Raw genomic sequence first — 18,698 nt, 5'->3', positions numbered from 1 at the left:
AGCGTGGAGTGTGTAGGAGCGTGGAGGGTTTGGTAATGTGATAAGAGCGAGTGAATGGATGATAACGATGGTTTATTAGTGAGTCAGCTTGCTGTCACTAGTTTGGATTATTTGGGCCTTTAGTGGGCCTTTTCAAGCTTAATACTACTGGGCTCGCATCCACTGAGTAAGGTTTGAGTACCATAGTTTGAATAATATCAATACCAGAATATGATAGACGTTTGAGTTTATCAAAATGGAGAAATTATTAATCAAAATAAATAAAAATTACGTCGCCTGAGAGATTCGAACTCTCGCGGGGAAACCCCATGTACTTAGCAGGCACACGCCTTAACCACTCGGCCAAAGCGACTTTTTGAAAGAAAAAAGAATCAAAATTGAAGTGGACTGAGGGTAAGTAAACAATGGTAAAGACGACGAACACTTTTGGTGGTTCGATTGGTTCTGGTTCTAAAGGTGTTCTTGTTCTTGTGGACTAGCTTCTGGGATTTGAAGTAAGAGAAAAAAATGCTCTCTTCTCCGCATCTCTCCCAGCCAATGAATGGACTCAAAGACATCGTCGAGACACGAAACTTTAAGGTTATACCTCATCTGTCTCTGTTTTTTTTGTAACGTCTTCGTTGACTTTCTGCTCTTGAGATTAGCGAGCTCATTAACGATATATATATGTTAATCTAATGATCCGATTGGCTTCAACTTGTTAGCAAAATGGGTTCCTTTAATTGCATAGTATGCTTCGTGTAATCTGTAAAAGCATTCATACAACTTTCTGTTATCTTGTAACAAAAATTGCACCTTTTTGCCTATACATCAGCAGAGATTATTAGTTTTGATTGTATTTTTTCCATTTGAGCAAGAATAACGTTTGGTGAGGCACTTAGCTTCATCATATGGAAGCTTGTAACTTAACATTTGCACTGTGTTTTATATCAAACAACTAGTGAATATTTATAAATATGTTTTTGATACTAAAGTGTGTCACAGGCATGGCTCTTAGATCAATATGGAGTCCTTCATGATGGCAAACAACCTTACCCCGGCGCAATCTCAACTTGTACGTTATCATCTCTTACTTACCTTTGCCATGTAGCTAATTGAGTAGTATGATTCCATTAAGATGTAACATTTGTGCAATATACTTTGAGATTTTTCAATTTCTTGATAATTTTCTTTCAGATTTGTTAAGTCTATGTGTACTTCTCTGCATAATGACTGAATTAAATTTTGTTTTTATTGGGGGGATTGCAGTAAAGAATCTAGCAACAGTGGGTGCCAAGATAGTGATCATAAGCAACTCCTCTAGACGTGCTTCAACCACAATGGAAAAGCTCCAAGGCCTTGGCTTTGATCCTTCTTTCTTCACTGGAGCTATAACCAGTGGTGAACTAACCCATCAATCTTTACAAAGGTTATATCACCAACACCTTCTTAGTCTTCTTTTTCGCTATATAATAGGCTCTGGGATTTTAGAAGCCGTAGGCGATTTGGTAAAAATTTCAATAAATTTTATTTTTTAATAAATTTGGGTGCCTATATCTATACTAATTGTTTTTTTTTAACATATTGATAAATGTCTGTTAACAGGAGAGATGATCCTTGGTTTGCTGCACTAGGAAGGTCTTGTATTCACATTACTTGGAAAGATCGAGGAGCAATCTCTTTAGAGGTTACTTTATCACCTCGCTTTCTTTTTTTGCTGGTTGATTGTATTGATGTAGCTTCTGTTTCAGGGTTTGGATCTAAATGTTGTGGAGAATGTGGAAGACGCTGACTTTGTTCTAGCGCACGGCACTGAAGCCATAGGACTTTCTTCAGGAGGTGTATCCCCCATGCCTCTCGAGGAGCTTGAGAAGATCTTGGAGAAATCCGCAGCTAAAGGACTCCCAATGATCGTTGCTAATCCGGATTACGTGACCGTGGAAGCAAACGTTTTCCACATCATGCCGGGTACACTGGCTGCCAAGTATGAAGAACTTGGAGGAGAAGTGAAATGGATGGGGAAGCCTCACAAGATGATCTATGAGTCTGCTATGGCCATTGCAGGAGTTGATAATCCAGGGGAGGCTATTGCAGTGGGAGACTCGCTTCACCATGATGTAAAGGGAGCTAATGTTGCGGGGATTGAATCAGTGTTTATCACTGGAGGGATTCATGGTAGTGAGCTTGGTTTGACTTCTTTTGATGAAACTGCGAGTCTAGACTCGGTTAAGACCCTTGTTGCTAAACACAATGCGTTCCCGTCTTATGTTTTGTCTGCTTTTAAGTGGTAGTGTTCATTGTAAAAATCATGTTATTTGATTCTTCAACTAGACTTCACCTTCATTTAAACTCTTGAGAAAGCAGTTCCCTGTTTGTGAAAGTAAAGACTTATTGCTATGTGAATGAGAGTAAGTACGATACAAAGCTTTCGTCTCCTCTCTATAAGCTTATTTTATTCCATTTCGGATTTGTAGAGAGATCTCTTACGCTGACCAAGCATGTACTTATACATGTGTTGACTACCTGCCACAGCCTTTTTTTTTTTTAACAACTGAAAATTCACTAATTATAGAATAAGGCCCATTCCTAAAAAGTTCATACATAAACATGTTTTGGCCAAAGAGTCTACCAATCAATTAAATTTACGGGAAACGAAGAAAAAAGAAACAGAGAGATATGCAGAAGATACGATCGAATCGACATCCGATAAAACACCATAGACTCTATCGATTGGAGATTAGAATTGATCATGGATCAGAAGTGAACAGGTTCATGAGATATGATCTAACAAAGGTCCAGCCGAGTCTGTGTACCTAGGACATGGAATGCAAGGACGAATATGACTGATAAATCCTATTTTATATATATATATATTTTTTTTGTTTTGTTAAATACTTTATAACTTTCTATTATGCATTGTTGTTTTTTTGGGGTAAAATGTTAAATACTATCATGCATTGTTGTTAATAAAAAAAATGGTAAGTTCTAGCATGAATTGTTGTTAATAAAATTATATAGTCTTTTCTAGTTATAAGTTACAACAATGTTGCTTAAGCTTCTGGATTTAACTTTATAGTTCTACTTTTATGATGTGTAATAAACGTGTAAATGACTTTTCTCACTATTACAAGAAATATGAACACTCTTTGATCATCAATCTACAGCTAGCAAAATCGCGTTAGTCTAAGCTTTCACGGCTGCTTTATTTGACTAATGGAACGATTCATACATTCTCGTCGTGATCTTTGCTGTAAAAGAAAGTAACTAATCAAATAAATTTATCAGGTTTTCTCACTATTAACTAATCTGTTAAACTATTCATTGTTCTTTAACATCTATCTATTAGTATATTAATACTTTAACTAGCGATTGTACCAACATTTACTCGCCATTCTATGGTACACATAATAAGAAATTTTAAGAGGTGTGCAAAGTGCAAGCATCATTACCCCCAAGTGGGTAAATTACCCTTCAAACACGGAGTTACTGTCAGAAAATATATTGTTTATTTTTCCATAATGTAAAAGATAACTAACTATAGAGCTTGTTCTCTTTTTTTTTTAACAACAATATAGTTTGTTCTCTTTTTTTTACGGAGTTACTGTCAGAAAACAAAATGAGAAAATAGAGTTTGTTCTCTTTTTCTTTAACACCAATATATAGCTTGTTCTAAATCCTCTCGTTAGAGCATCTCCAATCCATTGCTATTTTCACCTCTATAATAGCATTTAGAAGTGAAATTGCTCTAATCCACCTCTATTTCTTTCTCTATAATATAGATCTCTATTTTTTTTCTATTTATAGAGAAAGAAATAGCATTCCTCTATTTTTACTCTATATTTTAGAGATTGCTATTTTAGAGGAATACATTAGAGCATATCTCACCTCTATTATAGAGTTCCCCTATTTTAGAGGTGAAAATAGCAAAATACATTGGAGATGGTCTTATAAGAAAATGACCACTTTGTTTTACGATTATGGAACATGAAAGATCTTTTCATTTTGTTCTATGTTTGTATGTATGCAAACTTATAATATTGATCAATAACATACACTAACTGGTTAGATACAAAAATCTTCTAATTTGTTTTAAAAGAAGAACAAATCAAACAATCGACTCCACCATTTAAAATACAATATATTGTTTCACTGCTAATTTTGGTCTTTGCCCCTACAAGTTTGCCTAATACAGCCAAAACATCCTAATGTTTAGTATAAAATAAAAGCGACAAAATTAAAGTGAAAATCATTTAGAAAGTAATATTTTTGGGGGGAACAAAAAGAATTAAAGAGAAGGTTAATTATAAGAAGATTAAGACAAAAGATGAGAGATTAAGATAATAGAAAGGAGGACAGGGTCGCACGTGCAACACCGAAATCTTCGACATGAAACGTTATAAAGATGCTGCGCACGTGCCTCCTCGGTCAAAGGTCAAAAGCAACTGATAGTCTGATACACTTAGCACTAGTCATTGGACCTCCCAAACTATTAAAACAACATTAATTCAGATGAATCACAATTGTTGCATTATTCTAAGAAATTTTGATGGGTATCCAAGATAACGATGATGATTAGGAGAGTCTGTGTTAGAAAAGAGCCAAAGACTGTTTCAGAGCTAATTAAGAATTTCAAAAGCAAATAATCTTTAAGGTGTGTTCATATTATTGACACCCTTAATTCACACCTTAATAATTAATCTAATTTATGCAAAATCTGAAATATGTATTATGTATAGCTTAATTAGCTATATAACAACCAAATAAGAAATAACTTGCATATTTTAGACACACTCTCGTGATACAATTAAGAAGATCAATATATTGAAAGAGCGTCTGTAACTGTTACCTATCATCATAAAATATTTTGGAATTTATATAGTCAGAATGGAAACCGTTTAATAATATAACTTAATAATTAATATTTTTTCGTTTCAAAAAAATAAATATTTTAGAAAAAAAATTGTTTCACAATGATAGATATTTTGTATTTTCTATGTAAAATTGTAAATTTCAAAAAAATTTATTGAATTATTATTGGTTAAAAAATATTGAAAATTAAAAATTACAGATTTAATGTGTTTTTTTAATATGTATAAAAACACTATAAAATCTGTCTTTGTGAAATACTCTCTCCAGATTTGAATATATGATGTTTTAGTTTTTTTTCCTTGTATACAAATGTATGATGTTCTACTTTTTATTAATACATTTTGTTTTTAAAATAAAATGTAAAAAATATAAGTGGTTGAATTTTATTGGAATTCAAATAAATTTTTAAACTAACTAAAAGTAAAACCAAAAAGTATTTGATGTATGTAAGTATTTAATTTCTTTTAATATGTATGCACAACTTTAAACATCGTATATTCAAATCTGGAGAGAGTACTTAACAAATTAATATATTGGGTAATTTCAACGAGCACCGAATATACTAATTACACGGAGAGAAAACTGTGATATAATCAATACGATACATATTATATCATACTATATTCTTATGAATCACTCGAAAGGGGAAAGAGGGAGGTAATGTGGAAGCATGTGTTTATCCTCTCAACTTGCTAGATTCAGCCACGTGTGATGATGTGGAGCTTATATAAATTTATATGATTTGCAGAGAATTATAACTAATTATATATGTGTTTGGTCTTCCAATAAGATTAATATACATATGTGTGTGTATATGCGAACTCCGAGCTTTTATCGTCGATGGCTTAACAATATTGGGTACAAAAGGGGAAGGTGTATGACCATCCCCACGTGTGATCTCACATGCAATTAAGAGATTTTAAAGCTAAGTCTTCGAGAGAGACGACAAACAATTAGAGGACATAATTTTTAGATAATCAACCCCCTTTGAGGTGAGTATAAGGACAACAATAAGTGAGGATAAATGTTTAGGTGTGTACTTTTAAAAGTATGTTAACAGAATGTATCACGAAGACCTTTTAGTGGCTATAGTGCCACGTCACTCTGGCAAGAACCCTAACGAGAGGCCACGCACCCATTACCCATTGCATTTTTAAACAAAAACACCCATGACCATGAGGATACCTCAGATTTTTAACGTATTCTCTTTTTTTTGACAAAATTTTTTTAACGTATTCTCTCTTTCTTTTTCTTTGTGAAACTGGCTTCCACAGTTCTACGTTTGAGTATGAACGACAATCTCTGATCACGGTTTATGTTATTTATATCAGTACACAATTCACTTTGTAAATTCGTGATTGACCACCAACTTTTTTTGTCAAAGGATATATCTGAGAAACATTGTTTTTATCATGTTTTATTTAAAGAATTTAATGTTTATATACGGGCGATAATGTAACCTTTTAAATATCTTGTTCACATATATCATCATATCATATTTATGATTACAGTATGGGTTTTGACAGAGTCCTGAAACGAACAACCAAGAAAACGGGACTGATATTATTCACGAGAGTCACCAAATATAACGTTCTAAAGAATTACATGTCAAGTTGTCCATCACCACATTTGTGAGCAGACCAGATCTATCAGAGCGACTCTTTGGTCACCGGACACGAATACTCCCAATTGTCGTGTCCACTGGTCACATTCAACAACAAAGCGACTCGATCAAACTTGTGTGTTACCATGTCGATGGACCGACTCGCACACGTCCATATATTAAAAACAGACATGAATATATTTTATTCCCTTATTACACTGGTTACTGGTAACCAAGCATATCAACGTCTGATCTCATTTTGACCTATCAAGAAAAACGTGTTCTTATCTTTCTCTATCTCGACGTACTTCGTTCAATTTAATTGCCAAAAACGTTGAGCTTGTGTTGACTCGAACAGGTTAAGCGAAAATATTGACTACCTATCGAGGTCTGGTTGTTATTATGCATGTAACAATAACGTTGTATTATCCATATGTAGAATACCAGACTAATTATGATTTCGTTGCTTTTTTATCTTTTGCAAATGGTTCAAACGAATGAAGATTTACAAGAATGTGCCAAGGTCCGAAGTACAAAACATTTTGTTTTATAAAATAAGAAATGACCAAATTAGAAAAGAAAAGTCAGTAAGTATGGTAAAATGACACTCCATCGACCAAAAGGACAAATATATATATTAAGAAAAAATAAGGGGCGGTAGATATTTGTATAGATACTATACTTAAGGTTTTGTGGAGATACGACTAATAATATCAAACATTGAATGATGAAGATATTTGAGGTTCGATAAAGTAGAAGTATAGGATACGAAATGCTGTAGATTATTAAATAATACGACATGAAATCCCAATCCCTAATCACGTGCCTTAATTGCTGGGCGTCCTTTTATCTCCTTAATTAATTATTTTTATGTGCTTCGTTTTTTACAGAGGAAACCCGCCTTGTCATCTGGCGGGTGGTTCCCCACAAGCCTTTTTCTTTTTGTTTATCGATCTCTCAACTTTTTTTTTCCTTCAGAATTTGACAAAAAAAAAAAATCCTATTAGTTTTCGATTTAGGGCCTGACTGGTTTAACCGCAGCGGTTGCGGTTGCGGTTGCAGGAGTTTGCGGATGCGGGTGGTTGCGGTTTCTAGCGGTTTTAAGAGATTTGTATGACTGGTTATGCGGTTAGAAATTTGTGCGTTTGCGGGATACTTATGACTGGTTAACTACCAAATGCAGCAGCAGTTAAATAATAAATTAACAATATTTACATTTTATACAATTATAATATCAAAAATAATAATATTATAATAAATATAAAATTTATATTTAGAAAGTTATAGTTTAAATTTTTTAAAAATATAGAAAATATTTTTATTTTAAAGTTTTATAATATTAATTAAAATTTAATTGATATATTTTAGCATTTTTATAATTTCAGTTTAATTTTTTTATTGAATTTTTTTATGTTTGTATTTATATTGTTTTGGAAAAAAAAATAATTTTTTTTATCCTCCCGCAAACGCCCGCAACCGCAAACGCTAGCTGGAACCAGCTTTTGAATTTATGAGGTTCAGAGCGATTTGGAGCGATTTAGAGCGGTTTAGAGCGGTTTGAGCGATTGTTGCAAAACGCCAGCAACCGCTACCAACCGCAAAAGCTGCGTTTGCGGGTGGTAGCGGGAAAACCAGTCATACCCTTAAACTTTTTAGTTTTGGCTGGTCTAAGAAAAGAATACCAATAATTATGTAAATGCAAAAATGCCAGAACATGTATTTAAACCGGCTCAATAAAAATTACCGGGGTCTTGACCGTTTTCTCTTTGACCCAAAAGGTGTAGCTAGTATTTGTTCTTTTTAGAATTCTCACTTGGCAATTGGCATCCTAATCTATTACCCTTCCGAACTTTAATATTACCCTATAATTTCTATTCATAATTTAAGGTGTTACTCTTGCGAGGCTTTCGTATATAACAAAGCTACTCTTTTATAATGTGCGAGTGTGACTCGACTCTTGCGAGGCATTCGTATATAACAAAGCTACTCTTTTATAGTAATGATTTAGATATAGCTTATAAGCAAGTTCGCAATGTAGCCTATATTGTTCTTTGACACTGACGCTAGAGAGTCCCAACCGGAGTTAGTATCACCAAACATTTTATTAGGAAATAGTATATTTCCTTATAACTAAAGTGATAATTATGTTACGGTTTAGGATTTATCCATATGTTTTTGGGATATTATATACTATTTCCTAATACATTTTATACAAATGTATTTTATTATATGATGATATCTGATAAGTTATTTAAAATTTACAACTAGACTAATAATTAGCATGGATGTACAGTATAAACTCTATAAATTAATATTCGATAAATTAATAAATATTATAAATTAATAAAAAATTCAGTTTCAAATTAAAACGGTGTAAAACATGATATAATTGGATAAAATAATAATATTATTTAGAAAACTCTTAATTGATGACAAAAAACTTTTAACTCAATACATGATTCCACTAAAATCATAAATTAAAAATTACTATGTACATAAATTTTATATACATATATAAAAGATTTCATTGTTTATTTGTATTCAAAATGAATTTCATCTCTAGTTTCATTTTTCATTTTAATATTTTGGTGTTACTTTATCTAATTATTTATGAAACGCGTTTGTATTCTATAATACATATTTAACAAACATAAATAAATCAAATAATCTAATTAAAAGAAACAAAATTCAAATTTGTAAAATTTAAATAATACATATAATATTATGAAATAAAATAATTTCGACATTTAAAAAATATATTGCAAAACTAGAAATCTAAAAAAAAAATTATTTAAATTAGTAATTCTATAAATTAATAAATGATCATAATCTTAACATTATTAATTTATAGAATTTTTACTGTATGTTTATAGTAATTTATAACAACAGAAACCAGATAACCAGAATATGCAAATATTAATTAAGGAGGGGTTAGACTGTAAATAAAAAAGGTAGCTGAGTAAAAAAGTTAAGAAAACCCGACCTGAAGAGTAAATTCCGGTTGGGTAGGTTGAAAAAAGAATGGGGGCACGCATGAGAGAAGAAAGGGTCACAATGCATGTACGACAAGTGGAAACAGCTAGTGGTTTAGTTTGGTTTGGAGCTCAGGGGTAATTTGGTAGTTAAAGTAGCACCTCCCTGGTCTTTTGCGACCTTGTTCTAACAAATTTTCTCACCCGCAGTGCTATTGTAATAGTCACCTCTAAAACAAAGCGATCAAGTAGAAAGTATTGAATATTATATCTCTTAAAAAATCAAAGCCTATGAATTTACGAAAAATAGAATCTAAAAAAATTATGATAAAATTTTGGTTTGTTTATTTTAGCAAAATTGGATATGACCTGAAGCAAATACAAACAATGTTCCAATAGATAACAAAACAAATATAACAAATTTTGACCAAATTAACTCTTAATTAGTAAATTTAAAAATACTAAATATATTTATGTAGTCTAAGAAAATATTGATAGTAACATTTTTCTTTTTCCTGCCGACCAAAGAAAACGTTTTTTTTCTTTTTTTTCTGTTGGTTATATAGTTATGTGTTTACCGTGTGAAATGTACTAGGGTACAATGAAAGTATAAACCCTACGCATAAATGACAGAAAGTTTTAAGACTTGTGAAAATGAATGAATGTCCAAAACAAAATTTTATGTGCAGCTGTTTATAACAAAACGAATTAATCAAATCACAAGAGAAGAGAGTTTTTCACATTTTTAACAATCGGACAAAAAAATATTTAAAACGAACAAAAAGTTAAAGCTAAAATTGATAGGTAGAGAGAGTATCTCACTCTAAAATCCCCTCCGGCATTACGCCGGGCGACACAGAAGAAACCGCTCTACCTTTTTTTAATCTCTCTCTCTCTCTCTCTCTCTCTCTCTCTCTCTCTCTCTCTCTCTCTCTCTCTCTCTCTCTCTCTCTCTCTCTCTCTCTCTCTCTCTCTCTCTCTCTCTCTCTCTCTCTCTCTCTCTCTCTCTCTCTCTCTCTCTCTCTCTCTCTCTCTCTCTCTCTCTCCTGTATCTCTAGTTACATGCACATTCTCTCTCTCTACTGCAAATGTATTATTATTAGTAGTATTTTTTGATTAAAGAAAACAATTTTCTTTCTTTTCATTTCTTTATAAGTATACGTCTGAAACGTTCCTTAAAGAGCTTCTGCTTCCCATCTTCTTTTCTTCTCTTCATTTAAAACCTCAGACAAGTGTTTACATGCATTTGCTCTCTTGATTGATCTACTTTAAAAGACATGCAATAGATAGATAGATCTTGTCATAAACAATAACCTCGTGATTATCGTTTCATAGTGTTCCTCCCCCCTCAAGTTTTTAGTGTAACGCTTGATCTCAAATTAGTATTTTAAAGAAGAAAAAAAAGTTTATTTACTGGGTTTCTTCTTAAATCTTCTTTGTCCTTTTCTGCAGAATCACATTAGAAATTTATAGGCGTGTTCCATTCCCTCTCTCTCTCTTTTTTTTTTTTTTACTTTGGTTATATAAAAAAGAAGAAAGCAAAAGTTGATGGCTCCGATGACGAACTTGTTAACGTTTTCACTGTCACCAATGGACATGTTGAGGTCATCTGATCAGTCTCAGTTCGTTTCCTATGACGCCTCTTCCGCCGCCTCCTCTTCTCCTTATCTCCTCGATAACTTCTATGGTATAACAAAAAAAAAATAATACTCATGTGTTTGTTGTATAGGTGCAAACCCTAGTTGTGATGTGTTTGATGTGTTGATTTTTAATTATTAGGTTGGACAAATCAAAAGCCTCAAGAGTTTTTCAAAGATGAAGCTCAAATAGCAGCTTCGATGGCAGATTCAACGATCCTAACAACGTTCGTCGACCCACAAACTCATTCTCACAATCACATCCCAAAGCTCGAAGACTTTCTCGGTGAAGTGCGTTACTCCGACAACAGCCAAACCGAAACACAAGACTCTTCTTCCCTCACTCACATCTACGATCCACGTCACCACCAGAACCAAAACCAAACCGGGTTTTACTCCGATCACAACCACGAGTTTAAAACCATGGCCGGTTTTCAAACCGCCTTCTCGACTAACTCCGGTTCGGAAGTTGAAGACTCAGCTTCCATCGGGAGGACTCATCTCGCGGGAGAGTATTTGGGACACGTGGTGGAATCTTCCGGTGGTCCGGAGCTTGGTTTTCACGGTGGAGCTAACAACGGAGGAGCTTTGTCGCTTGGTGTTAACGTTAACAACTCTAATCACAGGACTAGTGATGATCATACTCAGATCACTGAGCATCACTACCGAGGAAATAACAATGGTGAAAGAATCAACAACGAGAAGATGGTTTCTGAGAAGGAGAAGCCTGTTGTGGCTGTGGAGACATCAGATTGTTCTAACAAGAAGATCGCTGATACGTTTGGACAAAGGACTTCCATCTACAGAGGAGTTACAAGGTAAGTTCTAAGTTCGGAATAATCAAAGGACTTGTGTTGTGATTAGGACATTACTTTCTGATTAGTCAAAATGCATCCCTTTATTTTTTTGATAAGTCAAAATACATTTAATAAAGTTCTAAACTACTAATTTTTGTATGCTTATTAAATGAAGTAGTGATGACATTTTTGATTGATGCAGACATAGATGGACTGGAAGATATGAAGCTCATTTATGGGATAATAGCTGTAGAAGAGAAGGTCAGGCCAGGAAAGGACGTCAAGGTATATTTTTCTCTCAATCTATTTGATTTCATCACTATTACAATCTTTCTTGACATCAAGAATTGCAATCCGTGTCGTTATTTTGGTTTTATCATATAATGCCATCTAGGCCTCCTTTCTTGTGAAACATTTTTTTTCGTCAACTGTCCATATGAAACATCAACTTATTCCGAGCAACTCTTGTTAAGTATTTATTTATTTGTTCTAACTTGTTATTCAATGTGGTCTAAGTGGGATTTAAGAAGAGTGAACTATAGGACAAGAGTTTTGTCAAAGAAATTGAATGCAAGATTCAAAAGAAGCTTTACCTTTATCTTTATTTTATTGATCTGTCTATATCTTTATATATGATTGAATACTTTGGGTTTTGAAGGGGAGCCAAAGTTTTTTTTTTTAACTTAGCAATACTTTTGACTCGGTACTAAAGGGAAAAAAAAGAAAGAGACAAATATAATATATAGTTGTTAGTTGATTTTTTTCATATATTTAGCAGAAGTGTGCCGCCATTTTGTTCCTTTGTCTTTTTACATTTCAAAATTCTTTCATTTCTACATATGCATACTAAAGCCTAAAGGTACATGAATGGGTCCCCAATGGCATTGCCTATATGATGCAACCTCTGTTTCTTTAATTGACATGTTTATGGACCCACTTTGACCCTCTATTCCCACATTTCTCTTCACCTACATGCATTGTGTTAAAGCATATATGACTTGATGTTTATGTAGGCATGTGATGTGAGACCATTAGACTGTTTCTTCAGTTTTAGCTTCTTAGGTGTGGAAGTGAGAAGTACTTGGCTTTAATTAGAGGTTGATTTTGATTTATATCTAGAATGATGTTGCTTGCAGTGAGTGAAGAAAGGTCAAGAACTACAAAATAAATTGAAATTTCAAGAGTGCATGAGTGTAGGGTTTCTGCTGTCCATAAGGTGTCAGATTGATTTACATGTAGTGTTCACATCAACAAAGCAAAGTCTGAATATTCTCAGTGGCTTTTGCTTTATTTTTAATTTTTGCTTTGGTCTACCAGTACCACCACCACAGGAGTGGGGATTTAGGGTTTAAGCACATCCAAAATTTTCCTTTTTTTCTCACTTTTGCTTTCTGAGTATTAGACTGGTATCAATCAATAACCATAACAAACTCTTAAACATGCTTCGTTGTTAACTAATTTGCCACTATCTTCTTGCATTACAGAACAAGTGTGTTGTGTGTGCTAGAACAACTTTGGTTATATTTGTTACATCTCCTTTCAGCATTCTGATAATTTTTTTGCCTTTTTGCATGTACCTCTGGATATTGGCTTTTACTTAAATCAACAGTATACTTGGGTAAGAACAATATCTCAAACCAGCCAGTTCTTACAAATGAGCCATTAACAATAATGTACAAGTTTTATTAATATGATTTTTTTTGTGAATGATTCAGGTGGATATGACAAAGAAGATAAGGCAGCTCGAGCTTACGACTTAGCAGCTCTTAAGTACTGGAATGCTACTGCTACCACCAATTTCCCTGTAAGTATTCAATGATTTAGCTTTTATATTGTTGCTCACTCTTTACTAATCAGTTTCCAATGATTGTAGATTACAAACTACTCAAAAGAACTAGAGGAAATGAAGCACATGACCAAACAGGAGTTCATTGCTTCCCTTAGGAGGTAACATCCATAAACAAAGACCATTTTTTTTAAATCAAATGGTTTATATTTATATTTTTCGATATAATTACAGGAAGAGTAGCGGATTCTCGAGAGGAGCTTCGATATACAGAGGTGTGACAAGGCATCATCAACAAGGACGTTGGCAAGCAAGGATCGGTCGTGTAGCCGGGAACAAAGATCTTTACCTAGGAACATTTGGTAAGTAGATAAATAAAACTTTGGTCTGAAAGATAAAATTAATAAAATTATCAAGATGTGGTTAGTTAATGTTTTTATTTGGTGGTTGTAGCAACGGAAGAGGAAGCAGCCGAGGCATACGACATAGCAGCGATCAAGTTCAGGGGAATAAACGCTGTAACAAACTTTGAGATGAACCGTTACGACGTTGAGGCCATCATGAAGAGTGCACTTCCCATTGGTGGTGCAGCAAAACGTCTTAAGCTCTCTTTAGAGGCTGCAGAGCAGAAACCAATCCTCGGTCATCAACATCAACTCCACCACTTCCAGCAACAACAGCAGCAACAGATTCAGTCCTCTCCCAATCACAGTAGCATTAACTTCGCTCAGTCTCAGATGATTCCATGTGGGATCCCTTTTGAAGCAGCTGCTCTCTACCATCATCAACAGCAACAACAGCAGCAGCAGCAACAGAACTTCTTCCAGCATTTTCCGGCGAATGTTCAAGCTTCTGACTCGACCGGGTCTAATAACAACTCCAACGTTCAAGGTTCAATGGGACTTATGACGCCGAATCAGGCTGAGTTCTTCCTCTGGCCTAACCAGTCTTACTAGAATCAATCATGTTATGTTTTTGTTTTGTTTTTTTTTAGTTTTTAATGGTTTTTAAGGGATAACAACTTCTTTCTAATGTTCAACTTCTTGATTCTAGCTAACCCCATAAGCTGACTAGAAGGATATGAAAATCTCACTTGTACCGTGTTACTCTGTTTCCATTTAATGAAATGTGTTTCTGTTTATGTAGCCATGGTGACTAACAAACAATGGACTTTGTATTAATATAGACAACTCTAATGAAGTTGAGACTAAACAAAGTTCAGTGGAACAACATAGTGACACATGTTGATGATATTTACAGTTTCGTTGGGGAAATAAAAGAAGCAACCAATGGAGAATATAAAATACATTTGTTATCAAGGACTAAGTTGCTTTGGTTGCTTCTACTTACTCCATCAGTAGTTGCCTATGGCGAGTGAGTTCGTTGAGGTATGAGGAGGATGTGTGATCCTGTACATCGCATGCATTCACACTCACCTCAGCTCTTTCACCTGGCTTCTGCTGCAGCTCAGCTGGTCCGTCTTCTCCATGCAACAGCTGCACCAACTGCACAAGAATTCGGATTAAAACACCTATAGTACACAAGCTCAAACAAAGATCAGGTTCGGCTCAAGGTTTGGTTTAGATATCATACCATGGTCATGTCAGGTCGCATTGTGGCTATATGATGTATACACATTGAAGCTGTTAGCATCACTCGTTTCACCTCTGTTGGATCAAACTCGTTTCCTAGCCGAGGATCCACAATGTCCTCGACACTGTTCTTTTCTAGAAAAGGTTTTGCCTGCATCACCAATTTTTTTTTTTTAAGTTTAACAAAGATCTCCAGTTGCACTTTTTAATTTCAGATGTTTTTTTTTTTTTTAATGAATGTTAAATTTATTCAATATTAATATTACCCATGCAACGATGCTCTGCCTGCTTGCTGTATCAACAGCTCTACGACCGGTTATAATCTCTAGAAGCAGTACACCAAAGGCAAACACATCGATCTTCTCATCAACAATGCCGTGTATGAAGTATTCTGGAGCCATGTACCCGAATGTTCCTTCGATGGGGGATACAACATGATGAGACCAGTTCTCTGGAAGCCATTTTGCAAGTCCAAAATCTGAAATCTGAAACGTATATACATGGTTCTCAAATCCAAACTTAATCATGAACAAATGTTGAGAGATGTTAATGTAATAATCATTTACCTGAGCATCATAGTCTCGGCTGAGCAGTATATTAGAAGCTTTGATGTCACGGTGAATGATCCGTCTAGGGCAATCATTGTGAAGATAACTCAGACCATCAGCTATACCTAAAGCCACTTTATACCTTATTTTCCACTCCAGACACTCCTTTGTTCCTACAAGTGAGACAAGATCTCAAAACCATGTCTGGAAAAAAGATTTGGAAACAAGATTTTCAGAAAGTTTGAGATTACCAAAGAGCATAGTAGCGAGGCTGCCATGGGGAGAGTACTCAAGCACAAAATGCAAACCACGATCAATACTGAAACCGAGAAGCTTAGCTGCGTTTGTGTGGTTTACATGTGCGATGATACCTAGCTCTGAAAGGAAGTCACTCACTCTTTCTTCTTCTTTCTTGTTGTGACTCATCACCTTCTTGATAGCTATTGTCTCTCCGTCAGGCAAAACTCCTTTGTAAACCTCCGCATGTCCTCCTTTACCAATCATGTTCTCTAACAAAGACAAAACAAAACAGCGTTTTCACAAAATCAGACACTCAGATTCTCAATGGAAGAATGTTTTTTTTTTTTGTGGCTTTACCAGGATTGAAATCTTCAGTAGCTGCAGCGAGCTCTTCGTAGGTGAAGTTTCGCCAAGAGGGTTTGGCCATGAAGAAGCTATTCTCAGAGGGGGAGAGAATAGGTTGCTTGCGACGCAAGTTTTTACGTGTGAGTTGGTAACTTGCGAGGAAAGGAATCACTGTGAAGCGTCTGATGGACTTCTTCTTGATGGATTCAATCATTTTGGTCCATTGGAGACTATGTGAGGAAGACGAAACGTTTTTATTTGGAATGTTTGAAACTGGAGACGTCGATGTTGATGATGATTTATCGTCAGAGGAGAAAGAGCTGCAACTACTGTAAGAACTGCTGTTATTATTGTCTGTATCTGAAGCCATAGCTGTGATTCCGAGTACACCTCTTGGCGATGATGATGAGGATGATGATGAATCCTCGAGGCCTAAGTCGTTCCTGTGAAGCTCTATCTCTTCTTGATGCTCTTTGCTTTCTCTATTTGTCTCTGTTTCTGTTACAAGTTTACCTTCTTCAACAGCCATAGCTACAATTTTTTTATTCTTCTGTGATTCTCTTTCAATAAGAGAACAAGCCTTTAAGTCAAGTTAAACTCAAAGTTCCATTTAAAAAAATTCCCAGAAAAAATAAGAAAGAACACAACACAGTAGAAAAATATAATGAGAATCTTTTTTTTTTTTGATGAAGAGAGAATAGTTATTGTTGGAAGAATGAGGAAGATAGAAGAAGAGTCAGCTTTGGTGAGTAGTGGAGAAGATGGATAAGAATCTCTCTGCTATATTTATACAACTCCACCTAGGCATTTCTACACTTTTAGTATTACTCTTTATCTTCTTCTTGCAACTGCAAGTCAAGTTTTGTTTTATCTTTAAATCTTTCTCGTGTCGAAATTTATTGATTTAACAATTTTTTGGGAGATGAATGGATTAGAGATTGGTGCCGTAACCAACGCCTTTTAACATCAACGGACTCGACGGTTGAAATATCTGTGGAGCTGGTTGTGGCCATTTTAGTCAACAAAATAATAAAAGAGAGATACATCACCTTTGCTTGTAATTAGTTCAGATTGTATTTGACTCAAATTATATTCTCCGCCATATAGCTAATTTGTGCTAGAGAAATAAATAGCCCATGTGAAATATTTAGTTTCTTTTTTCTGTTTATCAAACCTATGTATATTGTTTTTCTATAAAAGTTGAACAAGATCGAAAGTGTCGGTGACATTCGGTTAAATGGTCTAGGATTTGTGTGACGGCTTGACGTTTTTGCTGTAGCGTGGACCTACTGGTTTTAAATGACGGAAAAATAGAAGTTGGGAGTTCAGATACAAAGACAGAGAGTGTATGAATAACTTGTAGGAGTTGACAAATCTTGGTTTTAAAATGACAAATGGTGAGTATGCTGTCGGATTCTTCTTCTTTATTTTTGATTCAATTTTCAATGGCGCCATAAAAGAGAGGAAACATATGGCAGACAAATTTGACTACAAGTTAAAGCCATCGATGAACAATGCATGCTGATTTATTTATTTACAAATACTGTCACTATCTGGCCACAATACAAAAAGCAATTAAGCTTCTATTATATAATCCCTGATATTAATATGATTTATTAACGATACAAGCACTATCAATTAGTAATGAAACTAATGGTGGCCTAGGTGCTTTGGTTTACAAAATATTATCAGTTTCTCTCAACGTAGCCACCACACCACTGTCATGCGTGACAATGAGTGAGACCCACCTCAAACTTGTACCAGTAACACTGCCAATAATAAACACTAGTTAAGATGATTTCTTGATAGACAGTATCAGGTATTTGATATACTACAAAAGTAGAATTTATGGTTTATCACCTAAGGCATTAAAATCAACCAACTTTCCATGAGACAACCCAAGTGAAACTATTTGACTTTATTTTGAATCCTAGTTTTAGTAGGAATAGGTTCATGGTGTTGGTTGGTGAACTAAACAACCAGTTAATACCACAACCATTTATATTCCTTTTTTGTAACAAATAATATAACTCTTTAAAAGCCTAAATCAAATGGCCACCAAACTCACCATGTTAGAAGCAGCTTGAGAAGTGGGTTAAATCGGTTTTCTCTATTATATGCAATTTACATGTTAGAAGTTCAGCTTGAGAAGTCGGTTAAATCGGTTTTCTCCATTATATGCAATTTACAAATAGAATAATTTTAATTAGGTTTGCATATCAATCACTAGCGCCTGTAGCTCAGTGGATAGAGCGTCTGTTTCCTAAGCAGAAGGCCGTAGGTTCGACCCCTACCTGGCGCGCTGTAATGTTTTATTTTATGATTATTTT

At 34.5% G+C, this 18,698-nt stretch overlaps 3 protein-coding genes and 2 non-coding genes across 6 annotated transcripts; 3 read left to right on the top strand and 2 right to left on the bottom strand.

Moving 5' to 3' along the window:
- Positions 1 to 270: 270 nt before the first annotated feature.
- TRNAS-GCU lies at positions 271 to 352 on the bottom strand. Its single transcript has one exon. It is a non-coding gene; the product is annotated as a tRNA-Ser (tRNA).
- Positions 343 to 2,403, top strand: LOC106383194. Of its 2 annotated transcripts, none has more exons than XM_048770285.1 (5): positions 343 to 579; positions 985 to 1,054; positions 1,249 to 1,408; positions 1,585 to 1,666; positions 1,731 to 2,403. In XM_048770285.1, exons 1-5 carry the CDS (start codon positions 508 to 510, stop codon positions 2,268 to 2,270), a joined length of 924 nt encoding a protein of 307 aa, XP_048626242.1. In that variant the 5' UTR covers positions 343 to 507; the 3' UTR covers positions 2,271 to 2,403. The 2 variants fall into 2 exon arrangements, with proteins under 2 accessions (XP_048626242.1, XP_048626243.1); XM_048770286.1 differs by having other exon boundaries at positions 362 to 579; positions 975 to 1,054.
- Positions 2,404 to 10,523: 8,120 nt separating this feature from the next.
- LOC106383204 (AP2-like ethylene-responsive transcription factor AIL6) lies at positions 10,524 to 14,784 on the top strand. Its single transcript, XM_013823335.3, has 8 exons — positions 10,524 to 11,110; positions 11,203 to 11,878; positions 12,060 to 12,142; positions 13,467 to 13,475; positions 13,573 to 13,661; positions 13,731 to 13,804; positions 13,878 to 14,005; positions 14,097 to 14,784. The coding sequence occupies exons 1-8, from the start codon at positions 10,972 to 10,974 to the stop codon at positions 14,597 to 14,599; spliced, it is 1,701 nt and encodes a 566-aa protein (XP_013678789.2). The 5' UTR covers positions 10,524 to 10,971; the 3' UTR covers positions 14,600 to 14,784.
- On the bottom strand, positions 14,761 to 17,500 carry LOC125593923 (receptor-like cytosolic serine/threonine-protein kinase RBK1). The gene is made up of 6 exons (XM_048770277.1): positions 16,381 to 17,500; positions 16,035 to 16,292; positions 15,802 to 15,956; positions 15,502 to 15,720; positions 15,237 to 15,386; positions 14,761 to 15,148 (listed from the first exon to the last, which is right to left on the bottom strand). Exons 1-6 carry the CDS (start codon positions 16,895 to 16,897, stop codon positions 14,990 to 14,992), a joined length of 1,458 nt encoding a protein of 485 aa, XP_048626234.1. The 5' UTR covers positions 16,898 to 17,500; the 3' UTR covers positions 14,761 to 14,989.
- A 1,097-nt stretch (positions 17,501 to 18,597) lies between these two features.
- Positions 18,598 to 18,670, top strand: TRNAR-CCU. The gene has a single exon. It is a non-coding gene; the product is annotated as a tRNA-Arg (tRNA).
- The last annotated feature ends 28 nt before the right edge of the window (positions 18,671 to 18,698 follow it).

This window comes from Brassica napus, assembly GCF_020379485.1.
Source record: "Brassica napus cultivar Da-Ae chromosome A2 unlocalized genomic scaffold, Da-Ae chrA02_Random_1, whole genome shotgun sequence".
Lineage (NCBI taxonomy): Eukaryota > Viridiplantae > Streptophyta > Magnoliopsida > Brassicales > Brassicaceae > Brassica > Brassica napus.
Note: the sequence above shows the minus strand (reverse complement) of the source record. Positions and strands in the feature narration are given on the sequence as shown.

Bases quoted from the DNA above. Each gene is read 5' to 3' on its own strand.
- LOC125593923 (XM_048770277.1), bottom strand. From the start codon at position 16,897: ATGGCTGTTGAAGAAGGTAAACTTGTAACAGAAACAGAGACAAATAGA. The intron at 15,387-15,501 runs GTAATATTAATA...TTGGTGATGCAG, and splicing joins GGCAGAGCATCGTTGCATGG to GCAAAACCTTTTCTAGAAAA. The intron at 15,149-15,236 runs GTATGATATCTA...ATTCTTGTGCAG, and splicing joins TGCGACCTGACATGACCATG to TTGGTGCAGCTGTTGCATGG.
- LOC106383194 (XM_048770285.1), top strand. From the start codon at position 508: ATGCTCTCTTCTCCGCATCTCTCCCAGCCAATGAATGGACTCAAAGAC. The intron at 1,055-1,248 runs GTACGTTATCAT...GGGGGATTGCAG, and splicing joins CCCCGGCGCAATCTCAACTT to TAAAGAATCTAGCAACAGTG. The intron at 1,409-1,584 runs GTTATATCACCA...GTCTGTTAACAG, and splicing joins ACCCATCAATCTTTACAAAG to GAGAGATGATCCTTGGTTTG.
- LOC106383204 (XM_013823335.3), top strand. From the start codon at position 10,972: ATGGCTCCGATGACGAACTTGTTAACGTTTTCACTGTCACCAATGGAC. The intron at 11,879-12,059 runs GTAAGTTCTAAG...TGATTGATGCAG, and splicing joins ATCTACAGAGGAGTTACAAG to ACATAGATGGACTGGAAGAT. The intron at 14,006-14,096 runs GTAAGTAGATAA...TGGTGGTTGTAG, and splicing joins TCTTTACCTAGGAACATTTG to CAACGGAAGAGGAAGCAGCC.